We start from the raw sequence: 23990 nt of genomic DNA on the forward strand, positions 1-23990 counted from the left end.
CAGATGTTCACTATCTACTGAACAGAAAAATATCTTCTTTTTTCCATTTTAAATGTATCTATTATTATTTTAACTCCATTTAACTCAGGCAAATTTGCTTGTCTTAAGAAAGGTGAATGCTGTAATAACCTTCCAATTAAATGAGGTAAACATGTATTTTCCACAACCATTCTGTACACAGATGCATACAAAAGCAAATTCAAATACAAGAGGAGTTGCATTTTTTGAGGGGACGGGAGAAACAGTATTTTTAAACCAAGAAACTAAACATGAGAAATGTGAGGGACATAAGGACAAGTGGGAAACAATCTAAGAAAAATAACTCTTACCTCGACGTGTCCACTGAAGGCTGCATGATGCAAGGCCGTCCTGCCTGCTCGATCAGACACATTTACATTGCTCAGGAGAGGCACCAAAGCTTCAGCACATTTCACAGCTTTGTTTGCAGCTGCTATATGCAGGGGTGTCTGCCAGTTTTTGTCACGAGCATTGACATCTGCTGAATGCTTTAACAGCACCTGAACAGCGTCCTGAAAGCATTTACAAAAACAACAAGCCACTGAGTAAAGATTTAAATGCCAGCTTTAAATTCAAGGACAGTATAATGGAACAGAACTATTTCCAATTTGTTCTTTCGTAAACGTCATCTTACGCTTTGGGATTTGTACTTTACCATAAATCCAGATCTGGGGACATTCTCAAGAACAGAAGCAACATACTCCCCACAGAATTCAACTGAATCAACCATTTCCAGGTCTTTGATCCAGTTCCTTAAGCTGGCTGGCAAATTGTTTTGCAATCACAACTAATTTCCAAAGCTCGATAAACCTCCTTAGGATTTCTTCCATTGCTATGGATTAGTGAAGTGCTATGAACTCAAAATGCATTTTCATCAATTTTCCAGGCAAAATTTTCAAACTGTCAAAGTCTAGAAATGGCAATGAGAAGAACAGCTTATTAAATGTACATTTAGAGAACCACAGATAAAACAAAGCATGGTCACAAAAAGTTTCAACATATACTGTTGCAAAACTCCTAAAAACCATTTCAAAATGTTGTACTGAATTCCATCTCACCAAAAGATTATTCGTTTCCTTTTGTTAAATGTATGAGCTGTGAAAATTTGACAAGAAAGACTGTAATTCTTAAAGCAAGATGCACAAATCCCATGAAAATATGTATACACAACTGGAATGCATTAAAAAAAAATGTGTTGGTGATATCAACATGATGATGAATACTGCATTTTACATCAACTCTGTGACCTTCCCACAATTTACTAATTGCTTTCAGTGACTTACAACTCAAACACTGAGCACACAAATAAATGGTTGGCACTTTCAACTAAAACCTGTTAGCAGAAGTAGTTACAGGAAATTTTGTGGTATAATAGCTAACTATTATTCTCAGCTACGAGCAGAATGCCAACTAACACATGATTCTATTGATTACAATAAATTATATTTAAAATATTCAAATTTCGTCTACCGTCAATAAAAAAGAAAATAGGAACAAACATAAAAGTGAAAATACTGCATTACAGGCTTGCGATTTAAAAGAGAAACAGAATATCTCTTCTGTTGTCTAAGAAACTTCAGCAGATTTAGTACTTACTATTTTAAAAAATCAATATTTTGAACTTGTGCCTTTTTTGAACCAAATATTAAGAAAAACCATAACCCCAACAAGCAAAGTTTAGAACAGTTATTACCCTTTTTGTAGATGGAAGCACCACAGTACCAGTATAAAAATAATGTATCTTATATTTTTATGTACATACGCATTAATGAATTTCAAAAAGTAGTGAATTTGCTTAGGGTTTCTTTTTTTTTTTTGGCAAAGTACACCAGACACACAAATATAAAGGCCTGGACTGTGACCTTCTTGACATGAAGTTGCTTGAACTCGTGCAGTCAACAGCTAAATCCATAATTCCAGTTATTCTGCATGTTTCAATGCCCTTATTTAATTGCAGCTGTCCTTGCTTCAAGAGTAAGTCCAGATGTTTTACGGAAATACTTATCAAGCGTTTTTTCATTACAGCTTTTTTCATCTAATGCCCCAAAGCCATGTATGTCTGTGAGCCGGAAAAGAAGTGCCTACATGTATGTGGACTCCCATGACTTACTGTGTTTATAAACAGAAAATTCTGACAAGCACCCGTCATTGCCTTTGGGCAATTAGTCTGATTGGTTTGCATGTGTTGTTTGCCTTTAGTCAACATTTTTTAAAAAATCTGACCCATTTAAAAAAATATGACCACAGTTGCATTTCTTGAAGCTATCACTTAGGTGCAGTTTGTCTACAGCGCTCCACTCTGCAAGTTTTATGGATATAAGGAGCTTTTATTGTCCCTCAGCTCTGAAGGATGCAGCATTTGGTCCTTTGGGCAGCCCCCAAAGGAGCAGGCTAAAAACACCTCAAGAAGAACGAATAGCATTTGGGAATAAGGCACCCTTTGAAGATTCATTTTCAAGCTCTGTTTTGAATAACACGATCTCCACATAACTTAGCTATTAGTGCTGGTGACAAAATATTGCAATTTATCCAGGGAATTCAAAAGCAAAAACTGAAACAAGGCTTGTTTAGATAGTTCGTGGATCAAATACTTTAAGTTCAATGCTCATCAAAACCAAAATATTCAATTCCATCTTCTCAAACAAAAATTTACATGGAATGTTTAAAAACCATTTTTTTCTAGACATACTGAAATGAGCGTCAATTTGACTCAGGATCTCAAAGGAAATAGTTTTGCATAAATTCTTCCACATAACAAGCTCAGCATTTCTCTGTTTGTTTTGATCTTCTACAGGCATTTAAAATTTTTATTAGGACATCAACAATCAAGGAACAAGAGAAAACTCCTTTCTTGCATTACTATATCCTCACAACTGTGTAACTGGTAGACTTCAAAACACTTTCTACATATTTAATTTATAACTTCTAAAGTGATTTTCAATACTATCATTACTCATTAATTGCTTTTTTAAAAAAATGTTTGCAGGCCTTATAGAACCTTTTATTTCTTCAATGCCTGAATAGACAAGCATGTAAAAAAACTAAGAAATGCAAAGAACATGCTGTAAAAGCTGTACTAAATCTTAGTTCGTTCCTTCATGCTAAACCTTTCTGGTTACCTTAAAAGAAGTAAACTGGACTTGAGAACACTGCACGCAGAAACCTCTTTTAGGGAAGTGGCAGAGAGCAAAGCTGAGAACTGGAAGTTTATAGTTTCCTCCCTTTCTTCCTACTCAGGCATGTGCCTGAGAGGATACACATACACACACACACACACACTCTCAAGAGGTTGAACAAATTGATGCAAAACTGTTCTGCAATTCCAAACGTTTGGAGTAGTTTCACTTTTTAAAAACTGAACAAAGAACAGAAGGTAATTTGAGACTCTTATTTTAGCACAAAGCAATAAAAAAAAAGCATACCTCACTACAAGATGCCACAGCTCTGTGTAAAGGAGTCAACCATTTGCTGTCTTTGGCATTAACTCTAGCTCCTGTAACAAAACATAAGAATAACAGAAATTTATAATATATCTACAGAAAAACTTAAAATATTTTCAACTACAGAGATAAAACTATTGGAGGACAGTCTTTTCTCCAGCTCAAGTCCACCCTTTGAGGAAATTCTTTTAACATTGCACCCATAATACTCTTTCATTAAAGCATATTCATCCTTTTACACCACGTAATCTTTTGCACTTCCAAAGGCACATAAAAGACTGTTTGGTAAGAAAGACAGACTCCTTGCCTTCATTCAGCATCAAAAATCTCATACTTTGCCACTATAGTTGAAACTCTCCATTAAAAATGGACGGTATATAACCTTAGTTTTTTTATACCTTGAGTGGAAATCTAGCCATCTCTATTTGAAAAGTGCTGAAATTTTACAGAGATGTGATAGTTTACAAGAAAGTGTTATGTTTTTGGAAAAATAATTTGGAAATACTGTTGGAAAGAGTTCATACAGCAACATATGGTATCACATGGTAACATTAGTGCTACATGGTCAGAGCTTACTAACTTCTCAGGCTGAACGTAGCATTGTTGTGTCAGAACCAACTTTAATTTTTTCTATGCAAAGAACAGAAAAGGGTGGAAGGCCAGTAGGACACAACCTGTCAAACTGGCTGCTGGTCAGGATGCTCAGCTGAGAGACAAGATATTTTCATCTAAGTCTCCCAGACCTGCACCAGCAAAGAAGTCTCTCCCAGTCCAGCTGAATAACCTGACCAGGAGACATAGTCTGTACAAAATCATGTTTATATATACTAAGCAAACCAAAAACTTGAACTCAGCTTTGCAAGTTAATCAGTTTCTAGTCAATCCATCCCTTTGAGGCTTAAGAATGCAACATCGAAGCTGATGTTGCATCCGAACTCCCACTTTAACACTGGGTCTTCCAAGCATCAGACAGAACTTGAGGTGTAATTACTCACTCCAGTTTCAGGGATTTCCCTCTTACACAAATTTTGGAAGCTTTGGGTGTCATCCTATTTTCCAAGTTCAAAAGTTTTTGAAAAACAAGTTTGAATGAACAGGAAGAAAGTCCAAATCCATATGAAAACCCCACAATCTAACAATAGTTTAAGAGCCTTAATCTTATAATAAAGATCCACTTTTGTCAACTCTAATACGGACCTAGTGTACTACACCATATCACGTATCATAACATAATGTACTGTATCAAATTCTGCACAGCACTCAAGCAAAAAAAGAATTTGAGGATCCTAAAAGTCACCAGAAATGTCTTAGGATTTTTGGTAGTCCTTCCCAAAAGACAATAACCTGAATGGTCAGTAAGTGAGATTCTAATCCATACATTTCAAACATATCTGTAATTCTTGATTGTCTAAATTACTGTTACCCACACCTTGTTTTTAGCAGCCAAGACAAAAAAAAAAGCCAAAATGGTACTCTAAGCTCCGCCTTACTTCATGTCTACAGCCAAAACCCAAGGAATGAAGACTTTCAAAGTCTAACTGATTTCCTATTTCTAATTTTAGGATACAAACGTCTTTAAAGGGTTTTAAAGGAATTAAGGGAGTTACTAGGTCACTAATCACCATCTCGATTTTCCTCAGGAAAAAGCATTTGCAAGACTTGAGGTCAGGTCAGATCCAGCCAGGTGACAAAGCCTGAGACAGGAGAAGCACCAAGCCCAGCAGAAGGGGAGAAATGCACATTTCCACTCCAAGGAAGCAGCAGTTACCGAAGCTCTAGGGAAAACATGCTTAGAGTCCAAGCTGTGTTTATGGGCTTTTTATCATTCATTGATATCTCTGGTAGCGTAACAGCCTAAAAACTGCATCAGAAGAGAGCAGGAATAAATACAAAAAGATACCATACAAAAGGTTTTCCCAGTGGGTAAGTTAATCAAACTTGCTAGGACTAAAGGAAAAGAATATCTGAAAGTGTTTGTTGTTTTTGGTAAGAAAGAAAATCAGCATTAGCCAAAGAAACACCTAAGGGAATTTGAAGTGATATTTAAAAGTAACTTGGTCCTCTCAAAAGAACAAAATCAGCATAGTATCTGCCCCCCAGGCCATAAGTGATCTTCCACCCAAAGAAGCAAGAAAGCCTAGGTCTAGCACATGCCATACTTAAAAGAGTGTAGTATGTAAACGCTAAAATAAGTTAACTTCTCAAATGCACAAAATATTTGTATATTCTTTGACAAAGGAAAGAAACAAAGCTGAGTTTTGGCGAAACACCTCAGTCTCTGATGGACTTGCCTAAGAACAAACCACGAAGCTTGTTTTTCCCCCACAACAAACAACTCTTAAAGGAGTTCCAAAATTGTTAGAAAGACAACGTTTTACAGTAATTATCAGAATAAGTATACTACCAAAAAATGCATATGCACTATTAATGTGGGAATCAGGAGAACTATGGCTCCAGATGCATTAAACAAAATAATATTTTAAATTAACATAGATACTTCCCCCTTAAATTTCCACAAGAAGGCATGCTGCCAAGAATGATTAAAATTCCATTAAAATAGCTTCTCCAAACAGCCTTGTATCAGAGGACATAATCCCCCTCTAGGCTGTTCTTTACTCCCTAGCACATGATTTGGGGAAAATGTTAGCGTTCCTCCCTCCCCCTTCAGATGCTTTCCACGAGACATAAAGCTCCCTCAAACCTATCGTACTCCTACCATGCAACAGTGAGGAAGTTTACAGCCTCCATCCTCTTGGGTAAAACTCTTCTCCAGATCATTGCAAATAAATGTTAGAAAAGATATTACAGCTTTACTGAAAATCTTTTGCTTAAAGATGATTTGCTTCGTGGTTTGCTTAAAGACAGTTTGAACACATGTATGTACATAATTCACTGTACTACACCGCCAATGCAATATTATCTCTGTGAAGCTCAACCTGCTGACGTGTTAACCAGGGCATTTCTCACATTTCAAATACCTTCAAATGCCACTTATGCAGCAGCTTGCTCTTTCAAAACACACTGCAGCATATCTGTATCCCCAATTCATAAATATAAAGCAAACGACAAAAAAACCCATCTCACTGGATCTTCCAGACTTCAGGGGCCTGGTCTTAATATGTTTTTTAAAACTGCTCAAATATTTCATTTGTTTCATGTAAAATTTCTTACATTTCAATTCTTTTAATGCCATGGAGCTTGTAGGAAAACGGATTTGGGGGCTTGCCAGAGATATCAAATCCAACACTGCAACACAAACACCCATCATCTTTGCTTGAAGAACCAATTAAGAAATGACACTCCCCTAAAACTGCACCTTCCAAACAAACCAACTTATTCTTCCATGTTGGTGCACTAAACTGAAATATCTTCCCTTTCATCAATAGCTTTAATAGTACAGCCTAGAAAGTTTACATGTCTAGGCAAACATGAAAGCAAGACTTATGCTTTGCAAAAAGGTGCAGGGCGGTGGGGTAGAGAGAGAAGTATTGCATATCTTTCTTCCCTCCCCCTTGAATCTTATGTTTCATTTTGCAAAGTTGCATTCACAAGACTGACAACTAGAAAGAGGTGTTTTATTTAATAAATCTAGTAGAGAAGCTACTGAAAAACTCAGTGAAACTCAGTGGTGCTTACTTTTAGCAAATTTATGTTCCAAGAGACTCATTTTCCAACTTGATACATGCACTGATTTACAGAATTATGTTGGAAGCTTTCATTATATCGGTCTGTATCTGGCCATTGCATATTCAAACGTGCTGTTAGCCACCAATACTTGCACGTACGTTTCTGCAATTCAGTTGCTGCTTCATTGGTGTCAATATCCTTACATTTGAGTAAGAGCCGGCATCTCAACCACCTCTTGGGTAGGAAATGCTACAAGGAACAGCCACATGCCTTCTCCTTCATCCATAAAGTGCCATATAACTCTATAGAGCCGTGTCGCAGCTCATCACCTCTGTGTTCCCCTCCTAAAAACTCTGGCTGTGACTCTCCTCCCCAGCTACTCTGCACCAGAACTCTTCCTATTTGTAAATGTCCTCAGACGACTAGTGAACACAGCAGTTACATTACTTATGTGTCACTAGTTGGAAAGAGATCCAGAAAAGAAGTAACAACAGAAATGACAAGACATTTTCATCTTCGCTCGCAGTACTGAATTGCCTTCCACTGTTCTGTTTGTAGTCTGTATTTTTAGACTATCAAGGACGGTATTTTCCTCTGTTATTGTACAAGATGTGCTAGCGACGGAACAAGATCATAATATAAGCAAATAAAGCAAATGTGTTTTCATCCACATACACAATACAGACTCCCAATGTTTTTGAAGCTCTGAAATGTTTATTTAGGAGTAAAAGATGTAAATAAGATCTTCAGATTGCATTTTTAAAAAGCTAAAAAACTTTTTCTTAACTAATATATGGAAATAATTTTAGGAATGATCTTTGCAGAAATTAGGAAGATCCCAGGTATAAATCACTGAGAATAACCAGCAGTCCTACTGTAATTAGACTCTATTAAATTATTTTCCTAAGGGCTAGTATTAGCTTAAGAAGTTTTTCCATCTTTTATCTAGAGAAGATGACCATGGAAGTACTGAAAGTGGCAAGCAGAAATTCTCAGACTACACTGGGGAATGAACACATGAAGAAGAAAACTTTTCCTTAGATAGAAAAATATGTGAACGTCCAGGAGGAGGCACAGAAAGTCTGTAAAGTAAAAAAAATATTTGAGATATTAATTGGAGCAATCAGTAATAGAAATCCAGAGTAATTTCCTACTGAAATCTTGGGACACTTGGAAAATTTTTGCTGCAAAAATAATGAATAAGACCATATTGAGAGAAAACTTCTTCCTATTTATAATGCATAGCACGGGATCTACAGAATAGTGAAAAAAACTGAGAGAGACAGAATTGGAATATCTTTTGACCAGCCACAATTATGCTTCAACAGTTTTGATTTTTATTTTTATTGGATTAAAAAAAAAAAAAGGCAAACAACAAAACAAAAAAACACATGGAGATGGCCACACTGGCCACAAACAGGAGAAAAACTACAATCAAGTCAAATCAATCCTCCAGAATTTCACTGCTTTATCAATATAAGAAGTCCATTTCATTTCAGAACTACATAGTTTCTGCCACATCTCAACCACCACCTCCTCGAGCTGCAGAGAGCAACATGAGGTTCTCGGACTCTTCAAGCTACTGAACACATTTACCTTTTCATAAGTCAGCTTAATTTGCTCTCTTCAAAGAGCAGAACTACTTTCTTCACAGTGACTGTTGCTGCTGCCAGAGGGAAGTTAAGATAGCTCACAAAATAAAACGGCGATCGACATCATTGTCAAAAGAAGAGGAAGCAGCCGAAAGACAGTCACTGTGAAAGGAGCCCCTGTGAAACACCTTTGGCGTGTAGGTACATCTGCAACCCAAATACAGGGACCTTCATGCGGCTGTTATTTTTGCAGTGACGGCCTTTCAACAGCTGAGCTGTGTGACTGCCATTGCATGGACATTTAATACTTATGTAGCTTCAGAATTAGATGAGAGAAGCACAGGTAGAATAAAGTTGGAGGGTCTTTACTATCCTCCAAAATCTGTTATTACTGTAATGATAGTTTTCCAGTGTCAGCACAATACTTATATTTTCCAGCTGACCCAGAGGGAAAGCACAACAAAAACTTGCACGCTGCCAAACCTTAATGAGGTTGAGTTTAATCACAAGCTCACGTACAATGAGCTCCATGCAGTGAAAATTTTGGGTTAAACAAACAGAAATGTGCTGTGTTAGTAGTTAAGTATCAATCCAATATAGTAACTAAATCTATTCAAAAGAAAACAACAGATAATTCAGATGTTTATTTTCATGAATTACGTTGATTTCAGTGAAAGCAACAATAGTCTGCATGGTATTTTAAAGAAAACAACATGAAAAAAGTTACTAATCAAAAGAACACTAATCTGTCCTGCTCCTTACACATCACTTGCCTGCAGAATAAACTCTGCTGGCATTTAAAAAAAAAAAGTAGGACAAACAGAAAGGATGATTTTTTTTATAAAGTAAAAAGCCTCAGAACAGTTCACATGCGGGGCTTAACTGAAAGAAGGATTTGATTTTTTCAGTCAGGACTTCTTGGAAAGAACAAAAGGTTGGACATTCAGTTAAGACTTAACTATTTTACTTTTCTACTTCCCAGTAGTTTGCCATCAACTACCTATACAACTAAAGTCAGTGCAATTATGCAAAGTAGACATCATAAAAATACAACTGTGATCGGTGTTATGACTCTTCACAAGTAATATAAAAAATAAAATGCTTCTAATTATGATTCTCAAGTGACTAAAATCTAAACTTTTCGTCCATCAATCTGTATTCTATAAACAAGCATCTCTATGCCTTTTAAATTTATTGTTCACCTTCTTACCTAACAAATGTAGGAATGCTAATTGCTTAAGTAGCTACAATCTAATAGGGAGAGATGATATGAAGTTTTAGACTTCCACAGACCATAGTTGTATGACAATTTGCTGGCAAGATGTTCACATCCCTGGGTAACAAGTTTATTAGTGTTCAGTGAAGCACTGTCTCAAGATAAAAAACAAAAGGCAATTTAATTGTCCAGCCCCAAAATGGAGTCACTGAAGCAATTTTCACTGCTGATCAGTGTCTCTGTCCAAACCATCAACTTCAGGTCCCTTGCCCAGGTGAAAGGCTACAACAGAATCATAGAATAGTTTGGGTTGGAAGGAACCTCCACAGATCACCTAGTACAACTCCCCTGCAATGAGCAGGGGCATCTTCGACTAGATCAGGTTGCTCAGAGCCCTGTCCAGCCTGGCCTTGAATGTCTCCAGGGATGGGGCATCTACCACCTCTCTGGGCAACCTGTTGAATGTTTCACTACCCTTATTGTAAAGAATTTCTTCCTCATGTCTGGCCTGAATCTCCCCTCCTTTAGTTTAAAACCATTACCCCTTGCCCTGTCAGAACAGGCCTTGCTAAAAAGTCTGTCCCCATCTTTCTTATAGGCCCCTTTTAAGTACTGAAAGGCCACAATAAGGTGTCTCTGGAGCCTTCTCTTCTACAGGCTGAACAACCCCAACTTTCTCAGCCTGTCTTCACAGCAGAGCTGTTCCAGCCCTCTGGTCATTTCTGTGGCCTCCTCTGGCCCCTCTCCAACAGGTCCATGTCTTTCCTGCACTGAGAGCTCCAGAGCTGGACACAGGACTCCAGGTGGGGTCTCACCAGAGCGGAGCAGAGGGGCAGAATCACTTCCCTTGACCTGCTGAGCACACTGCTTTTGATACAGCCCGTATATACATACAGTTTTCCATTTTTGCTACTGATGTAGCCACTCTTAACATAGAAGGCCACTAGGTTGTTCAGGCAGGACTTGCCCTTGGTGAAGTTGTGCTGGCTGTCTTGAATCACCTCCCTGTCCTCCCTGTGCCCCTTAGCATAGCTTCTAGCAAGATCTGTGCCATGATCTTTCCAGGCACAGAGGTGAACTCAACAGGTCACAGAGCAACCTTGAGGTTTGGTGGGAAAATATCTCAAGAATTCATAAACTTGTAAGACTGAAAGCTTATTCCACAAAAGTCTGCAAATAGGCTGAACTGATTATATCTTCAGAATGTGCAATGTGGGTTGCTTAGGTCTATAGCAAAGTAATATATTTTAACAGCAACGTATCATCCAAAATACATACCTGAAAGCAATGTGGATCCCCTGGAGGGGGATGCAAAAGACATTCCAATCAAATTTTTAAAAACCATGTCTATCTAACATATGATACACACTTCAACTAAGAATAGAGAATAATGAGAAAGAATCAGGTAAGAGCCACTGACTCGTGGAAAGACTCATACTGACTTGAGTAATTTTGAGGTCCAGTTTGAAGAAAGAATAAAAAAGGCAAAGCAAACAGTATTTGCAGGATAGGTTGCACAGCAGGAGAACTGTAAAGTGGTTCCTTACAACATTCCAGCAAAACTACATTAGAGAACTTTACAGGTTGCAAAGTCAAGCTCTCACAAGGTAAGAAATGCTAGGATGAAAGTAGTCTACACTACTTAATTCAATCCCTTGTGCAAATAGATTACAATAGGCCAATTAAAGCCACATACAAAAATTTTACATGCAAATTTACTGCACAGAGGAGATTGTTGTTCAAGAATGTTATTTCTTCAAGAAACTCTAGTCATTGTTCAAAAAGAGGTCTTGCGACATGGCAAGCGTTCTTCAGACCTTGCTGTGGTAACAGATGTTCTTTATTTGCTCCCTAATGCTCATCTATTATGACAAAATGTAACGTTATACATCTGTCTCAAAGGAGAGATTTTATTTCCAGCTGAAATACAATAGATTAATTTTCTGTATCTCTATGAAATTGAGAGGATAAATACACCTAACTTCTGTTCCCAGTCTTCCAGTTAAGAGAGTTAAAAGAAAAATCTCGGCTTGTGCATTTTGAGACAGCTAGACCTGATTTCTCAGAGAAGTATCTGGTGCAGCACTTCAGATATAGCTGTGAGCGCTCACACTTCACAACCCACAAAGATTTCAAATCCAGCATTCAGGAACGAGGAAGACTAAACTCGTGACTACTTTTTAATGAATCTGGTTTAAGCTGCTTGCCTAAAACCACAGCTTGCAAGCAGGTACCATCCACATTAGTGCCCAGGCACGGCACAGCCTTTCAAACTGAACAGCCTTAACATGCAGACATCACTTTCTCATCCTGCAATTAATGCCCCTCTTCATTCACTTACAAATGCATCAACAACCGGCATCTGTGCTTCCTCCACTGCACCAGCCTAGTTCATTTCCAGTGCGGTCCCTCCCTGGGCTTCCCCAGCAAGGCACAAACACGCCATTGACATCCACAGCACACGGACACAGCAAGGTTGGACTGATATTGCCCATACATCCCACGGCTTTCCAAGCTTTTGATTTTGTGACTATTTAATGCGGTGGTTTTGTGTAAGTAAATCTTGATTATTGTTGAATAAACATTGTTTGAGACGTACCAATGCCTCCCAGTCTTCCTGAACAATCTGCACACACAGCAGCACCCCACAACCTCTCTTCCATGCAACAGCTCAACTTTGGACTATTTGTACAGTTCTTCACTTCCCTCCTTCATTCTCCAATTTTTCTTACACTTAGCCCCAGGCTATGTGCCCAAATCGCACGACTAACTTTTCTTCTCCTACTGCCATCCCCCAGTCAGGATCTTCTTTCATTAATATCTGAACTAGAATCTCACTCCTTCCATAAGCTCTTTGCCCAAGAGTGCAATATTTTCTTCAGTCACAGCTCGGGTAACTGGACTCTGTTCACCCCAAAGAGCCAGAAGTTTCGCTCCCAGAAATAGCTGACTATAACTTTGCAAAGTTCATAACAGAGCTAGTTGTTTTGGGGTTTTGCTCAGTTTTGTTTTAATCACTGTGAACACCTAAACAAAAAGAAATATTATTGTCAAATCCAAGATCCTTTTTCAGAAGACAGGATTACCAGAACTTTTTTTTTTTTTCCTTCTTGGTAGGGAAAACCAGCACCTTCTCAGCAACTCAGGTGAACTTTTCTGGACAAATTATCATGAGAAATATATATATAAAACATACATAATGTGATATTAATTATAAGTACATATAATTATATAGATAGAGTACTCATACATATATATAATGAGAAGATTACATCTTGCTAAATTATAATAAATTAAATTGTGCCTGGCAATTTCAATTTAAAGTCTGGAAGTGACTCCTACAGTCTTAAAGTGACATTTCCTTAAAGCAAAATTTGCCATTCAAGGTTGACAGTGGGGGTGAGGTGGGTGGAAATACTTGGCTTTGCACAGGCGAGGTGTGCCACTGAGCAGACAGAAGATTAATGTAGTTCTGTGGGACTGTTACAAGTTTTAATCTTTCTATTGAACCTTTAAAGCTCCATATCATTAATTCAGCCTCAAGCTAACTGATGGGCAGATTTGTCCAAGATCAAAGACAATCAATTCAGTATCTCAGTCATTAAGTTTTGCTTTCAGGTTTTTGGGTTTGTTTCTTGGTTTTCTACCTTTTTAAGAAAAAAAAATACAGAAGTATACTGTTTTACAGAACTTGCACTTTTTCTTAGTACAAATAAATAATAAGAGATTTCAAAATTTTCAGCTGATCCTAAATGTATTCTGTGCATTTAAGCCAACAGCAAAGGATACTTTAAAATAATATAACCAACTCTGGATGCCATCTTCTATGTTCAACTTTGTTTTTATGAAGGTCACTTTATAAGTAAAGCAATGTTGCTAACATCTACCTATAACATATACACTGTTATTTCTTTAAACTAGAGTTAAACTACCTAAAGTTGATCAAGCTACAAATAAAAATAGCTATAACTGAGAAGGCTTTTTACAAATAAATATTTTAGAGCAGAACCACACAGTATTATAACACTGATAAATGTGAAAACCAAAATTTCAGCACAAACATCTTTAATTTCTAGTACGTTAAATATCTCAGTAAGAGCTAAACAGACTAAGATGTACATACATATTTCTTTGGATGTGCATAGAGTTAGATTTTTTTTTTCCATTAACAGGAACAGAACATACCAGATAAAATAAGTAGTTCAATAATTTCTGCATCTCCCAGATAGGCAGCAGCATGTAAAGGGGTCCTTTTCTCATTATCCTGTGGTAAGAGGGGGGAAAAAAGGTTTTATTTAAAATAAAAAAGTATGGTTTAGCATTCTGTATGATTTATGAAAAAAGCACCGCATAAAACTGCATCTTCCAAATATTGTACATTTTATATTCTAGAAAACATAATTACTCTAAAGACATTAGTCACATTTACTAAGACAAGCATGCTTCTCCCTAAGGAACTCTTAATACCGACATAGTCAACTAGTTTTTCTCCTGACATAAACAGATTGACGGATGCTCACCACATCTTCAGATTAACCCGTCAGTTAGAAATCACCTTTCACTTGTCTCCAGACACAGGAACCTGAGGATGTCCTACCTACACAGTTTAAAATGGTGTGTCACCTTCATATGCAACAACTAGTGAGACACATTTTCTTTGGAAAGTTTAAAGTCAGCTTCAGCAGTTCTTTTTTGAATAGAATATAGAAAAAAAGCTGGAGTGAGCAGAGGCAAAAAATACTAAAATGCAATTTCAACTGTTTTGTTTACTATAAATAAGCAAAGAAAAGGAAGAGATGCAATTTATTTTTCAGAAAATGCTCTGGAGGATACAAGTACCACCCAGCATTTTTCATTAGTTCAGGGTGATCTAAGGTCCTTTTGAAGGTACAAGAGAACTTAGACATACACAACATATACTGATGAAGATTCATTTTGGAAAGACTAGCACAAAATATTTCTCAACTTTTTCAGGATCAGGGCCAACTTCCCTGCACCAGTTTACAGCTTAATCAGAAAAATAAGATAACTTGCACATCATAGTAAGTGATAAAAATGAACAAGAACCAACAGTTTGCTCTCTGAGGGAAGGCTGCTGAGAAATCAGAACAGAGACGGCTCACCAGACAGCATCCTAAACTCTGCTTAGATGTCTAGATCTTTTTAGTAAAGTTTCAAATACACCAGGGGTGAGGGATCAAGATTATAAGCAGAAAGAAATATTAAGTCCCAAGACCTTTCTATTAATTCAACTATGATAAAATTAATGCACATCTAAGTTGCCACTTCATTGTGAACAGCATTCCTCTTCCTTGCCAAAATAACCTAATTCAGTAAATCCCTCCTTGAGACCCAACAGCATACAAGAAGAAAATTAAAGTCCATGGCAGGAGAGAACTGATAGCAAAAATAGAGCTCAGACCCAAGAAGTCACTTCTGTCACATAAAAGACACTTTCAAGAACTTAAAATATTCAACCTCTCCCCAGGACAACACCACACACACACCCTCTGCCCCAAATAACCAACTCCGTGTTTAGTTCTCACTCAGAAACAGTTGAATCACATGGTCATGATATTACCAGTGTTTCCTAACATAATTTTTTGAGTTACACACAAAAAATTCCAAATTGAGCAGTGCAAACCTGACACTGACACAGCCTGAATAAGGAATCACTAGTACTTACTTATTACTAATGCCACATAATGCCTCTCAGTACCAATTACTTGCCAGTATGCCTCAATTGCAGATTACACACTTATGACAAAAAAAGCCCCTTCACCAAGGACTTGCCATCTATGGGACAAAAAAAAAAAAGGAAAAAGTAATACCTGTACTAAACCTGTTTCCCCAGCTGTCAGCAGCAAAGACCAGGAGCAATGAAAATCAGTTTTCATTCCTCCAGTCTGGAAGAGTAGAGCTACTACAGCTAGCTAGTATTTTGCAACCCCATTTAAGACTTTTTGATAATGCTAAAGAGCCTATAACCTACAGATTAAGGAACACAGAAAAATGAGTGTCTATTCTATTGTCTACAATTTCGCTGTAGAATTAGAGAAAATAAGATGGGCAGTGCGTATACCCTTCTGTGGAGACAGTATTTACTCAGGAACACAAACAAAACCTGCATTCCCCACTTAAAGGGCAAAACTCATTATTATCAAAGTTCTCATCACATTTGTTGTGGGCTGCTTTTGGTTTTTTGTTTTTTTTTTTTTTACATTTCAGTGACATAAGTCATGCAAGAAACCAATCTGACGTAACCAGTCAGAAATCTTCCAAGAAAATGGTGGACAGAAGGGAGGTGTTTGTCTAGAAAATGCTAACCATCAAACCCCAAATATGTTTTCTTGAGACATCCATGGTTAGAATTTCTGATAAATTTGGGCCACACTTCTCCAAAAAAATCCAACCTCTACTAATGGAAACTGTTGAGCGTCCTGAAACCACTAAGATCCAAACATGAAAGCAGCTCGAACACAAGCAACATTTCCTCTCCGGTGCTCCTATGTTTCCAAGCTGCATGTTTCCAGTCACGCAAGTATTTAACTTCTGCTGCTCTTAGGCTGACAGCTTGAAAACACTCAAGTCCCAACTCCCAGTTCTATAGCAGGGAGTACAAACTGGGAGGGTATGTACACAGAAGGCTGGTGGAGACTTCCCTTCTGCAGAGCTCCAGGGCTCTGTGAGTGCCACTGTAGCTTGTGGAGACCCTAAAAACTACATAGCAGTGCTAGGTATACAGTAGAAAATAAAAGGTAAGTCAGGTGAGATGCTGGGATGCTCATGGCTTGTCATCTTCTGGGTCAGCTCCAGAGCCTGGTACTTCAATAATCCCAAGTCCCGGGGTCTCCATTGACCACAAGTATTCTACATGCTGCGGGTGCTCTGATAGAAGCCCTGACTTTTTTTTTTCCCCTTAGTTTGACAGTTGGTACTTTTTTATGCTTCCAAACTTTTTTTTTTTAATTTAACTTGTCTGTGAGAAAGCTTTTGGTTTAGCATTTAAAAACCTGTTTTTCAGAACTTCTTACAAAAGCAGAAACGCTGCATTCAGCAAGCTCTCATCAGTATGCTGAAGTCTTTGCTTCCATTAAAAGAAAACTCTAATTTTGTTCCATCTGAAATCTTACATCTTATTGGTGAATTTTAATAAATGAAAACTGAGTAAAATTAAAAAGAATTCCATATTTTAAATGCTACTAAAGTACTGCTATACAGATCAGCTACTTTTTTTTAAAAAACAGTAATCACTTGATGAACAAATTTCATCTGCAAATACAAACTACTGCATATAAAGCATTACAGTAAATAACACCAATCAAGCTTTCAGTTTTAGCAAGCAACTTTGGAAGCAGACATCTTGCAGCACTGATATATCACACTAACATAAGCACTGGCCCTTTAATTCCATAAACTTAAATGACACTAAAAGAAACATTTCATGAGAGAGGGGGTTTTGTAAATAAAATTCACTGTTACACAGAATGTAAAAGCTAACGCTGTTGGTACTATTTAATTCCAAATATCACAGTATTACTGCAGTACTTGACAATACAGAAAAGCAAATGTTGTGCCATTTTCATTTTCCAGTTCAAAAATCTGCAAGGCAAATGGGACTATTAAACCAGTTGCAATGTAAGGAAACAAGTGACGCTCACTGCATTAGGCATGTTTTACATAGTTGAAAAAGAATGTTGGTATTCCAGTAGAAACAACAAAGAAATTCATATTCCTAATAAGAAACTCCAAAGTTTAATTCCAGATATTGGCCAATGCTGTCAACAAACTAAAAAGCAATAAAAGGTCTCGGTCCTTAGGGAATCAGTTTTCAGAATGACAATTCTGTGTAACAAAAACCCCAACATCATATTCATGTGCACCTTTGGGTTTCATTACATGAAAACCATAATCCTTCCATTCACAGTACTTCCATTTCTCAAGTTTCCCAAGCATTTCCTTCACACAGGAGTTTCTGTAAGGATTATGACATGAGAAATGCAGAGGAGAAGGCCTTATGACCCCCTCAAAACCAAATTTGGAATAAAGTGACAGGGATAGTGGAGCTACAAGCTTAATAACTCCCCTAACCTAGAATGAGGGTTATGCCAACTTTGTTTCATTTTACCTAAAACATTGGCTTTGTTTTGCTGGTTATTTTCATGGATCAAAACTTTTACAATGGCCAAATCTAGGGCTCATTTAAACATGCAGCACTCAAATCTACCTCCTTTTAAAGTATGCTTTGAGATATAACAATTTATTCCTGGTTTGGGTTCTATTTCAGCATTTGATTTAGAATAACTGTGTACAACCACACAGTTTTAAGGAGCTAGATGCATTAAAGGCAGATCTCTCTTATCCCGTATATTTCCAATATGCCTACTGTAACCTGGCTATGGCTTCCCCAAGAGTGTATTAGAATATAACTTCAATTTGTCCTTCAAATAGTTCAACATCTACTGATCCAAAATCTTGGAATTAGAGTATTTTTTGGAAAAGCATGAATGCAACTTCCCCTTCCATAAAAACTTTTCTTTATCCTATTTGCTCTTCGAATTTTGCAATAACACTTTGAAATACTCTCATTATTTCCTGATCACACCTCAGAAATATCACTCAATAGGTGTTTTCTGCTGTATCACTTGTCAGCTGTCTGCTTCAATACCATCTGTTCCTGGGAGAAATCAACCCTAAATACACAATCATAAATCTTGAAAGAGTTTTAGTACCAACATACTCTGTAATAGCTTTAATAAGCTTTCCTTGTAAGTGAAACTATCTTTAAATATAACGCTTAGTGTACTTTTCAGTTAGGTTAGAGCAGGGGTGTCAAACTACTAAATGTAACTACTCCTACATTGATACAGTCCTAAAATTACATTCGGCCTTTTGAAGGCAACTGTGAGGCTGATGTGGCCTCTGGTGAAAATGAGTTTGACACCCCTGGGTTAGAGAGATAGGACTATTCAACAAGCCTGACTTGTAGCTCCTGGGTTCACAGATACTGTATAAGAACATGATTACAAAATATTTCCAATTCTTTGATAGTGTCCAGTACCACTGAGGCCTCTCCCAGTGTGAAGTCCCAATGCTACACTTGAGAATCACTAGAACACTTTATTTTATTTGCAGTTTTTGCTAGTTTTTAGAATTACCATTTTGTAAGGTGGGATAACTGTCTATTCTAAATAATTTCTTTGTTCCTCCACACAAAAAAGAACACATTTAAATATTTGGCTTTCACATTCCAACTTTAAACTTCACAAAAGTTTAGTTTAGGTACATAATTCTATAACTGAGGCAACAAAGTCTTTGGAAGTTTGTCCAACCACAAAGTGGTATCTTAAAAACACATAACTTAACTAGAACTTCAAAATTAGTTGTATTATTGTCAACTAGAAGCAGAAGAAAAAGATTAGGTATTAGGCTTTCAAAACTTGTAAATCTCTGACAAATTAATTTTGTATCCCTACCTGGAGTGTAATTAATCTGCTATTTCTTTGGATTTTTCTTCCCCAGTATTTCTTAACTCAATTATCAGAAATTCACATTGACAAAAAAATAACAAATCTCTAACTAATTTTGGCTAACATTAGTTTTAGAAGCAGACCTCTATTTTCTCACCATACTTCAAATTTAAGATACAGCTCCAATACAGTGAGTAAGCCTAACAAGCTACAATAATGGCCTTCTGCAGGCTTAAAAATAGGAGGAAAGCATGCCATTACCCACAAAAGTAATACCTATTCCATAGCTAACCACAAAGTATCCTTTGAAGCCAGATGATAGATACATTGTAGTTGAAATGACTACATTTGTCAATGACTCCCTTAATTTATCAAACGCATGCTCGTGCTACTATCTGCATAAACACTTGTACTGCATTTGAAACAAGCATTTTTTTTGAAAGCCCAGTATTAAACTTTCTCTAATAAGACTTTATCGCTACACATTACATCTCTGGACATAGCATCTTCATGGCATCTATTAAGACAGAGCGAATCTAGACTTCCAGGCAATCGCAAAAGCTGAGGAGGAATCTTTGCCCTCCTGCTCATTAGGACAGCAGTAAACTGTGACCCTGGAGACTTTGTCTTGCAGGAGAAAATAAGTGTCCTCAGCGACAAGAGTCACTTCAGCCATAATCTGCCAACCCCCAGTGTTGTTTCTTGTTAAGATCTTCAGTACCAATTTATTAGTGCATGCTCTTTGACGTGCTTCTAGATAACAATAATAAAAACTGTCACACTGTGGGATTAAACCACTAAATCATTTACTTTGTGAGCATAGCTTATGGAGATCCTAGAAAACTACATAGCAGTGGTAGGTATACAGTAGAAAATAAAAGGTAAGTCAGAAGAGAACTAAGTTTGCACAGAGAAAACATCAAGCATTCATATATATTATAGCGACATATTATATTGGAATATTCACCTATATTCAACCACCTGTTATTAAAAATTCCTTTCTAAAAAACAAGAAAGAAAGCTCAGTTGTATATTTCCAGTATTTTTGTTTTTAAGTAACACCTGGAAATACCTTTAATAAAAATTGCACAAATAATATCAAGAGTTCAAGTTACGTGAGCAAACATCAGATGCCAAAGTGCTCTTATCCAAATTGTGATCTGCTCTTTAATACTGGCACTAAGTAGAACAACTTGACAGGAAGGGGATGGGAGAAAATCTGCTATTTTAACTTGTATTGAATCCCAAACTTTAATGTCCATAGCAACTTAGGGAAGCGCAATGTTGAATGCGAGTTGGTACTAAGCTACAAAAGAGACTGGCAAAAAAAGTAAACTGAACTTCAGAACATTTCATATTGTTGAATAAGCCTATTCCGGACATCTTTTCATAAAATGAACTCTTCAAAAGCTAGCTGTCTTATGTCACAAGCATCAGGCACAAAACATTGTTCAACTGTTTGAAGCCCTGTCCACTTAGAACGCTGGCACCAAAAGAAACAAACACAAAAATAAAAAGAAGTGAGTCACATTTAGCACAAGGAACAGCTACAGAGCTTCAGCCCCATCTATGATTATGATGGCTAGACCCCACAGCCAGCTGAACTCTCAGAGAATGAGAGTAAAAATATCTCATTTAAAGATGTACATGCAAAAAACCCCCAGAAGTTACTTCGATGTGGTCAAGATTTTTAAATAGTGGGATTCCTTTAATGAGCATGCCTTGTTTTTCAAGAAGGCTTTTTCAAAGCACTAAATCTTAAAAAATACGCTGTTTTACTAAGAAAACCAATGAAATTTTGTAGAATACAGTGTTTCTTTTTTCATTTGGTTTCTGCAAGACCATTATTTTTGTCTGCCAGTAACAAAAGAAAATGAAGTTAAATTTCCTACTTTTGATAGGAATTATGTTACTCCTAAAGGTCAAAAATTATAAAAAACCATATGAGTACAAGAGGGTTTGAAGTATTCTGGTGAACATTGCTTCCTTATTTCTCACAATTAAAGAGGTACACAGCAAGAAGACTTTTTGACTTGTAGTCAAGTATTTCAAGAGACATGTTTAAAACAAACAAACAAAAACAACAAACAACGGCAACAAAACAACCCCAAACCAAACAACTGTGTATCTTTCCACTTCCAAGTAATTATTTTTCAAAAACTCCAACCATTGTTTTTTTGAAAGTACCAAGTCAGGGCGCTTTTTAGAAATACACATCTTCTCATACCCTCTAACCTTGAGGTTCCACAAGGGCTCTGTAGTGCTGCTGTCACCCTTACAAGTCTTGCTAGTTTTCAAGCTCACGAAAAGCACAAGCATGGCTCAAAAGAAAAGCTGAAGCTAGGTCTCTATTCTATAAAAATGTTTACGTAACTTCTTTTGCCCAAAATATAAAGGCTGGGTAGGATTCCTTGTAAGTGAATTCAGGCATCCATTTGGGTATGGATAAGGACCTGAATAACTGAGCAGATTTTGTGAGCTGCTCCATTTCACTGGAAGTTCCAGCATCAAGAATTTGGTCCCATTTATCACTAAAAACAGCTACTGAACTCTTGCCCAATACATAGAATGAATAAAGAGCTATTCTCTGCCCTTTGATAAGAGCAACTTGATCTCACAGTACAGTTGAGACATTTTGGATGTATTTTCCTTCCTTTAACTCAGGAATTAAAGCAAAGCAACTTTTAAGGCCAAGACTGTTCATATACTGGATCACTGGGGGAGGCAGGGAGGCAGCATAACACTCCATCATTAAAATTAAAAAATACCTACCCGCAAAATTCTATAGCATTCAAAACTATGCAACTATGCTATATTAAACAAACAAACAAACAAAACCAAAAAACAGATGCAACAATATCTCATTAAAAAAATACTTTCCCTTGGCTTTCCCCTTTCCAAATGCCAAGTATATGATTTGTAAACATTTACCTGGTATATATGGCGGAAAAACACCCCAGCTTTTAATTGGAATGCAGTTGCTCATAGGGAAAATGATCAATAACTCAAACTATTTTTGAAAAAAAATAAAGCAGGATGTGAAAACGTTGGACTTTGCACACTGAGAGCAGAGCGATGTGGGGCACATTACGTAACCCAGCCCAATCTCACAGAGCAGCCTGAACGAGGGACAGTGACCACCTCATCGTACCGTCATCTTTCTGCAATACTTGAGGACACAAATAAGAAAATATGCCAAGAGAGAGAACAGTACAATACAGGCTCTGTTTATGCTCCAGTAAAACATCACACCACACTAGGTAAGGTATGCACATCTCCATCCCAGTTTAAATCCACCACATTACGCTCGGGCCAATGACACTTTTGTTCTGAAAAGCTGGGGTTTCTGCCTTTTTCATGGCAAAGGCTAGTGCTAGAATGACAACTCTATATGTGTCTGATGTAAGCCTGGTATTTGTGTCACTAACTGCATTGGCTTGCTGACAAGAAAAAATATTTTCAGGTTGTGTGCCCAATGTTAGCACCTCTTCTTGGAGCAAGCTAAAACATCTTGCTTATGCGTGTTTAGTTAAACAGCCTCATAAAGTAAGGCCATCTAGCTGCAACATGCAAAGTCCTTCTGTTAAGAGACCTTTGCACCATTCTGAACATCTGACTAAAAGCAGCATACAACACAACCTGTGCTAACACAGAGACAAACTGTCAGGTAAGAAAAATCCCACAGAATATATCTATCCTGAAGTATGAAAATGAGAATCAAAAAAACCTCTCCACCCAACAATAAGTGTCTGCAACAGAAAAGTCCCCACATGGATCACAAAAGAAACCCAACAGGAAGCCTCTAGGACAGCAAGGATCGAAACTCCTCCAAAAGTGTTAGTAACCTTAGGATTAAAGTATTTGATTTGCACTATTCCTTAGGCTAAGTGGATAGAGGATAAGCTTAGGAGATAACTGTCATTATAGGCAGAGCTAGCAGTGACTAAAGCAAGACATTTGCACTTCTTTGAGACAGTAAGTCAGCACCACGTAATTTATTTATCAGCTACCATAATTAGACACATGCATATGTATATAACTAGTATTTCATATAAATAAAAACTGAAATGAAATTAATGATCAGGAAGGATGATAATAAAGTAGGACTTCAATTAAGACTGAAAAGAGAACATAATTCCACTAGTTTTGGAGACAGAAAGGTAAAGGCTGGTATCACAGGCCTGAGAAAATCCCCCTCAAACTTAATTTTCCAGACAGACACTGTATCTGAATGTTTGGGGCACACTCTTCAGCAATGACTCAGAGATGTCATTGCAATGAACTTCCAGCTCATTTGTCCTCAGACCTGACTCCAGTTTGATCCTTTCCAGTCTCTGCAGCCGCCTCCCAACCATCAACAAGAACCCTCTTCCTCGGGCATTTATGGGACAGCCCTCCCTTCAACATGTAGCAAACCAATGAGAAACACCTTCTTTTCCCAGTTTTTTATATGCATCCATCCTTTATTAGAGTAGATTTAAGGAACTTAAAAGGCATATCTACCTTGCATAGGGCCCACGTACAAAGGCCAAACTGGACAAAGGAAATGAAGGTGTTTACTGATAGTATATTAGATATTCCACAGTAGATACGTAAGATAGGTTTAACCACGTGCAAAGTGGAGAAA

General features: G+C 37.3%; 1 protein-coding gene across 2 annotated transcripts in view; it reads right to left on the reverse strand.

Moving 5' to 3' along the window:
* ANKRD28 (ankyrin repeat domain 28) overlaps positions 1 to 23990 on the reverse strand; it is a 130873-nt gene that overhangs the window by 46560 nt on the left and 60323 nt on the right. For both annotated transcript variants that reach the window (XM_065630158.1, XM_065630157.1), the window contains exons 3-5: positions 14079 to 14157; positions 3441 to 3511; positions 330 to 530 (exon numbers count right to left, since the gene is read on the reverse strand). In XM_065630158.1, coding sequence (XP_065486230.1) covers positions 330 to 530; positions 3441 to 3511; positions 14079 to 14157 — 351 coding nt within the window. The remainder of the gene's footprint in view (positions 1 to 329; positions 531 to 3440; positions 3512 to 14078; positions 14158 to 23990) is intronic.

The sequence above is a fragment of the Caloenas nicobarica genome, chromosome 2 (assembly GCF_036013445.1).
Source record: "Caloenas nicobarica isolate bCalNic1 chromosome 2, bCalNic1.hap1, whole genome shotgun sequence".
NCBI lineage: Eukaryota > Metazoa > Chordata > Aves > Columbiformes > Columbidae > Caloenas > Caloenas nicobarica.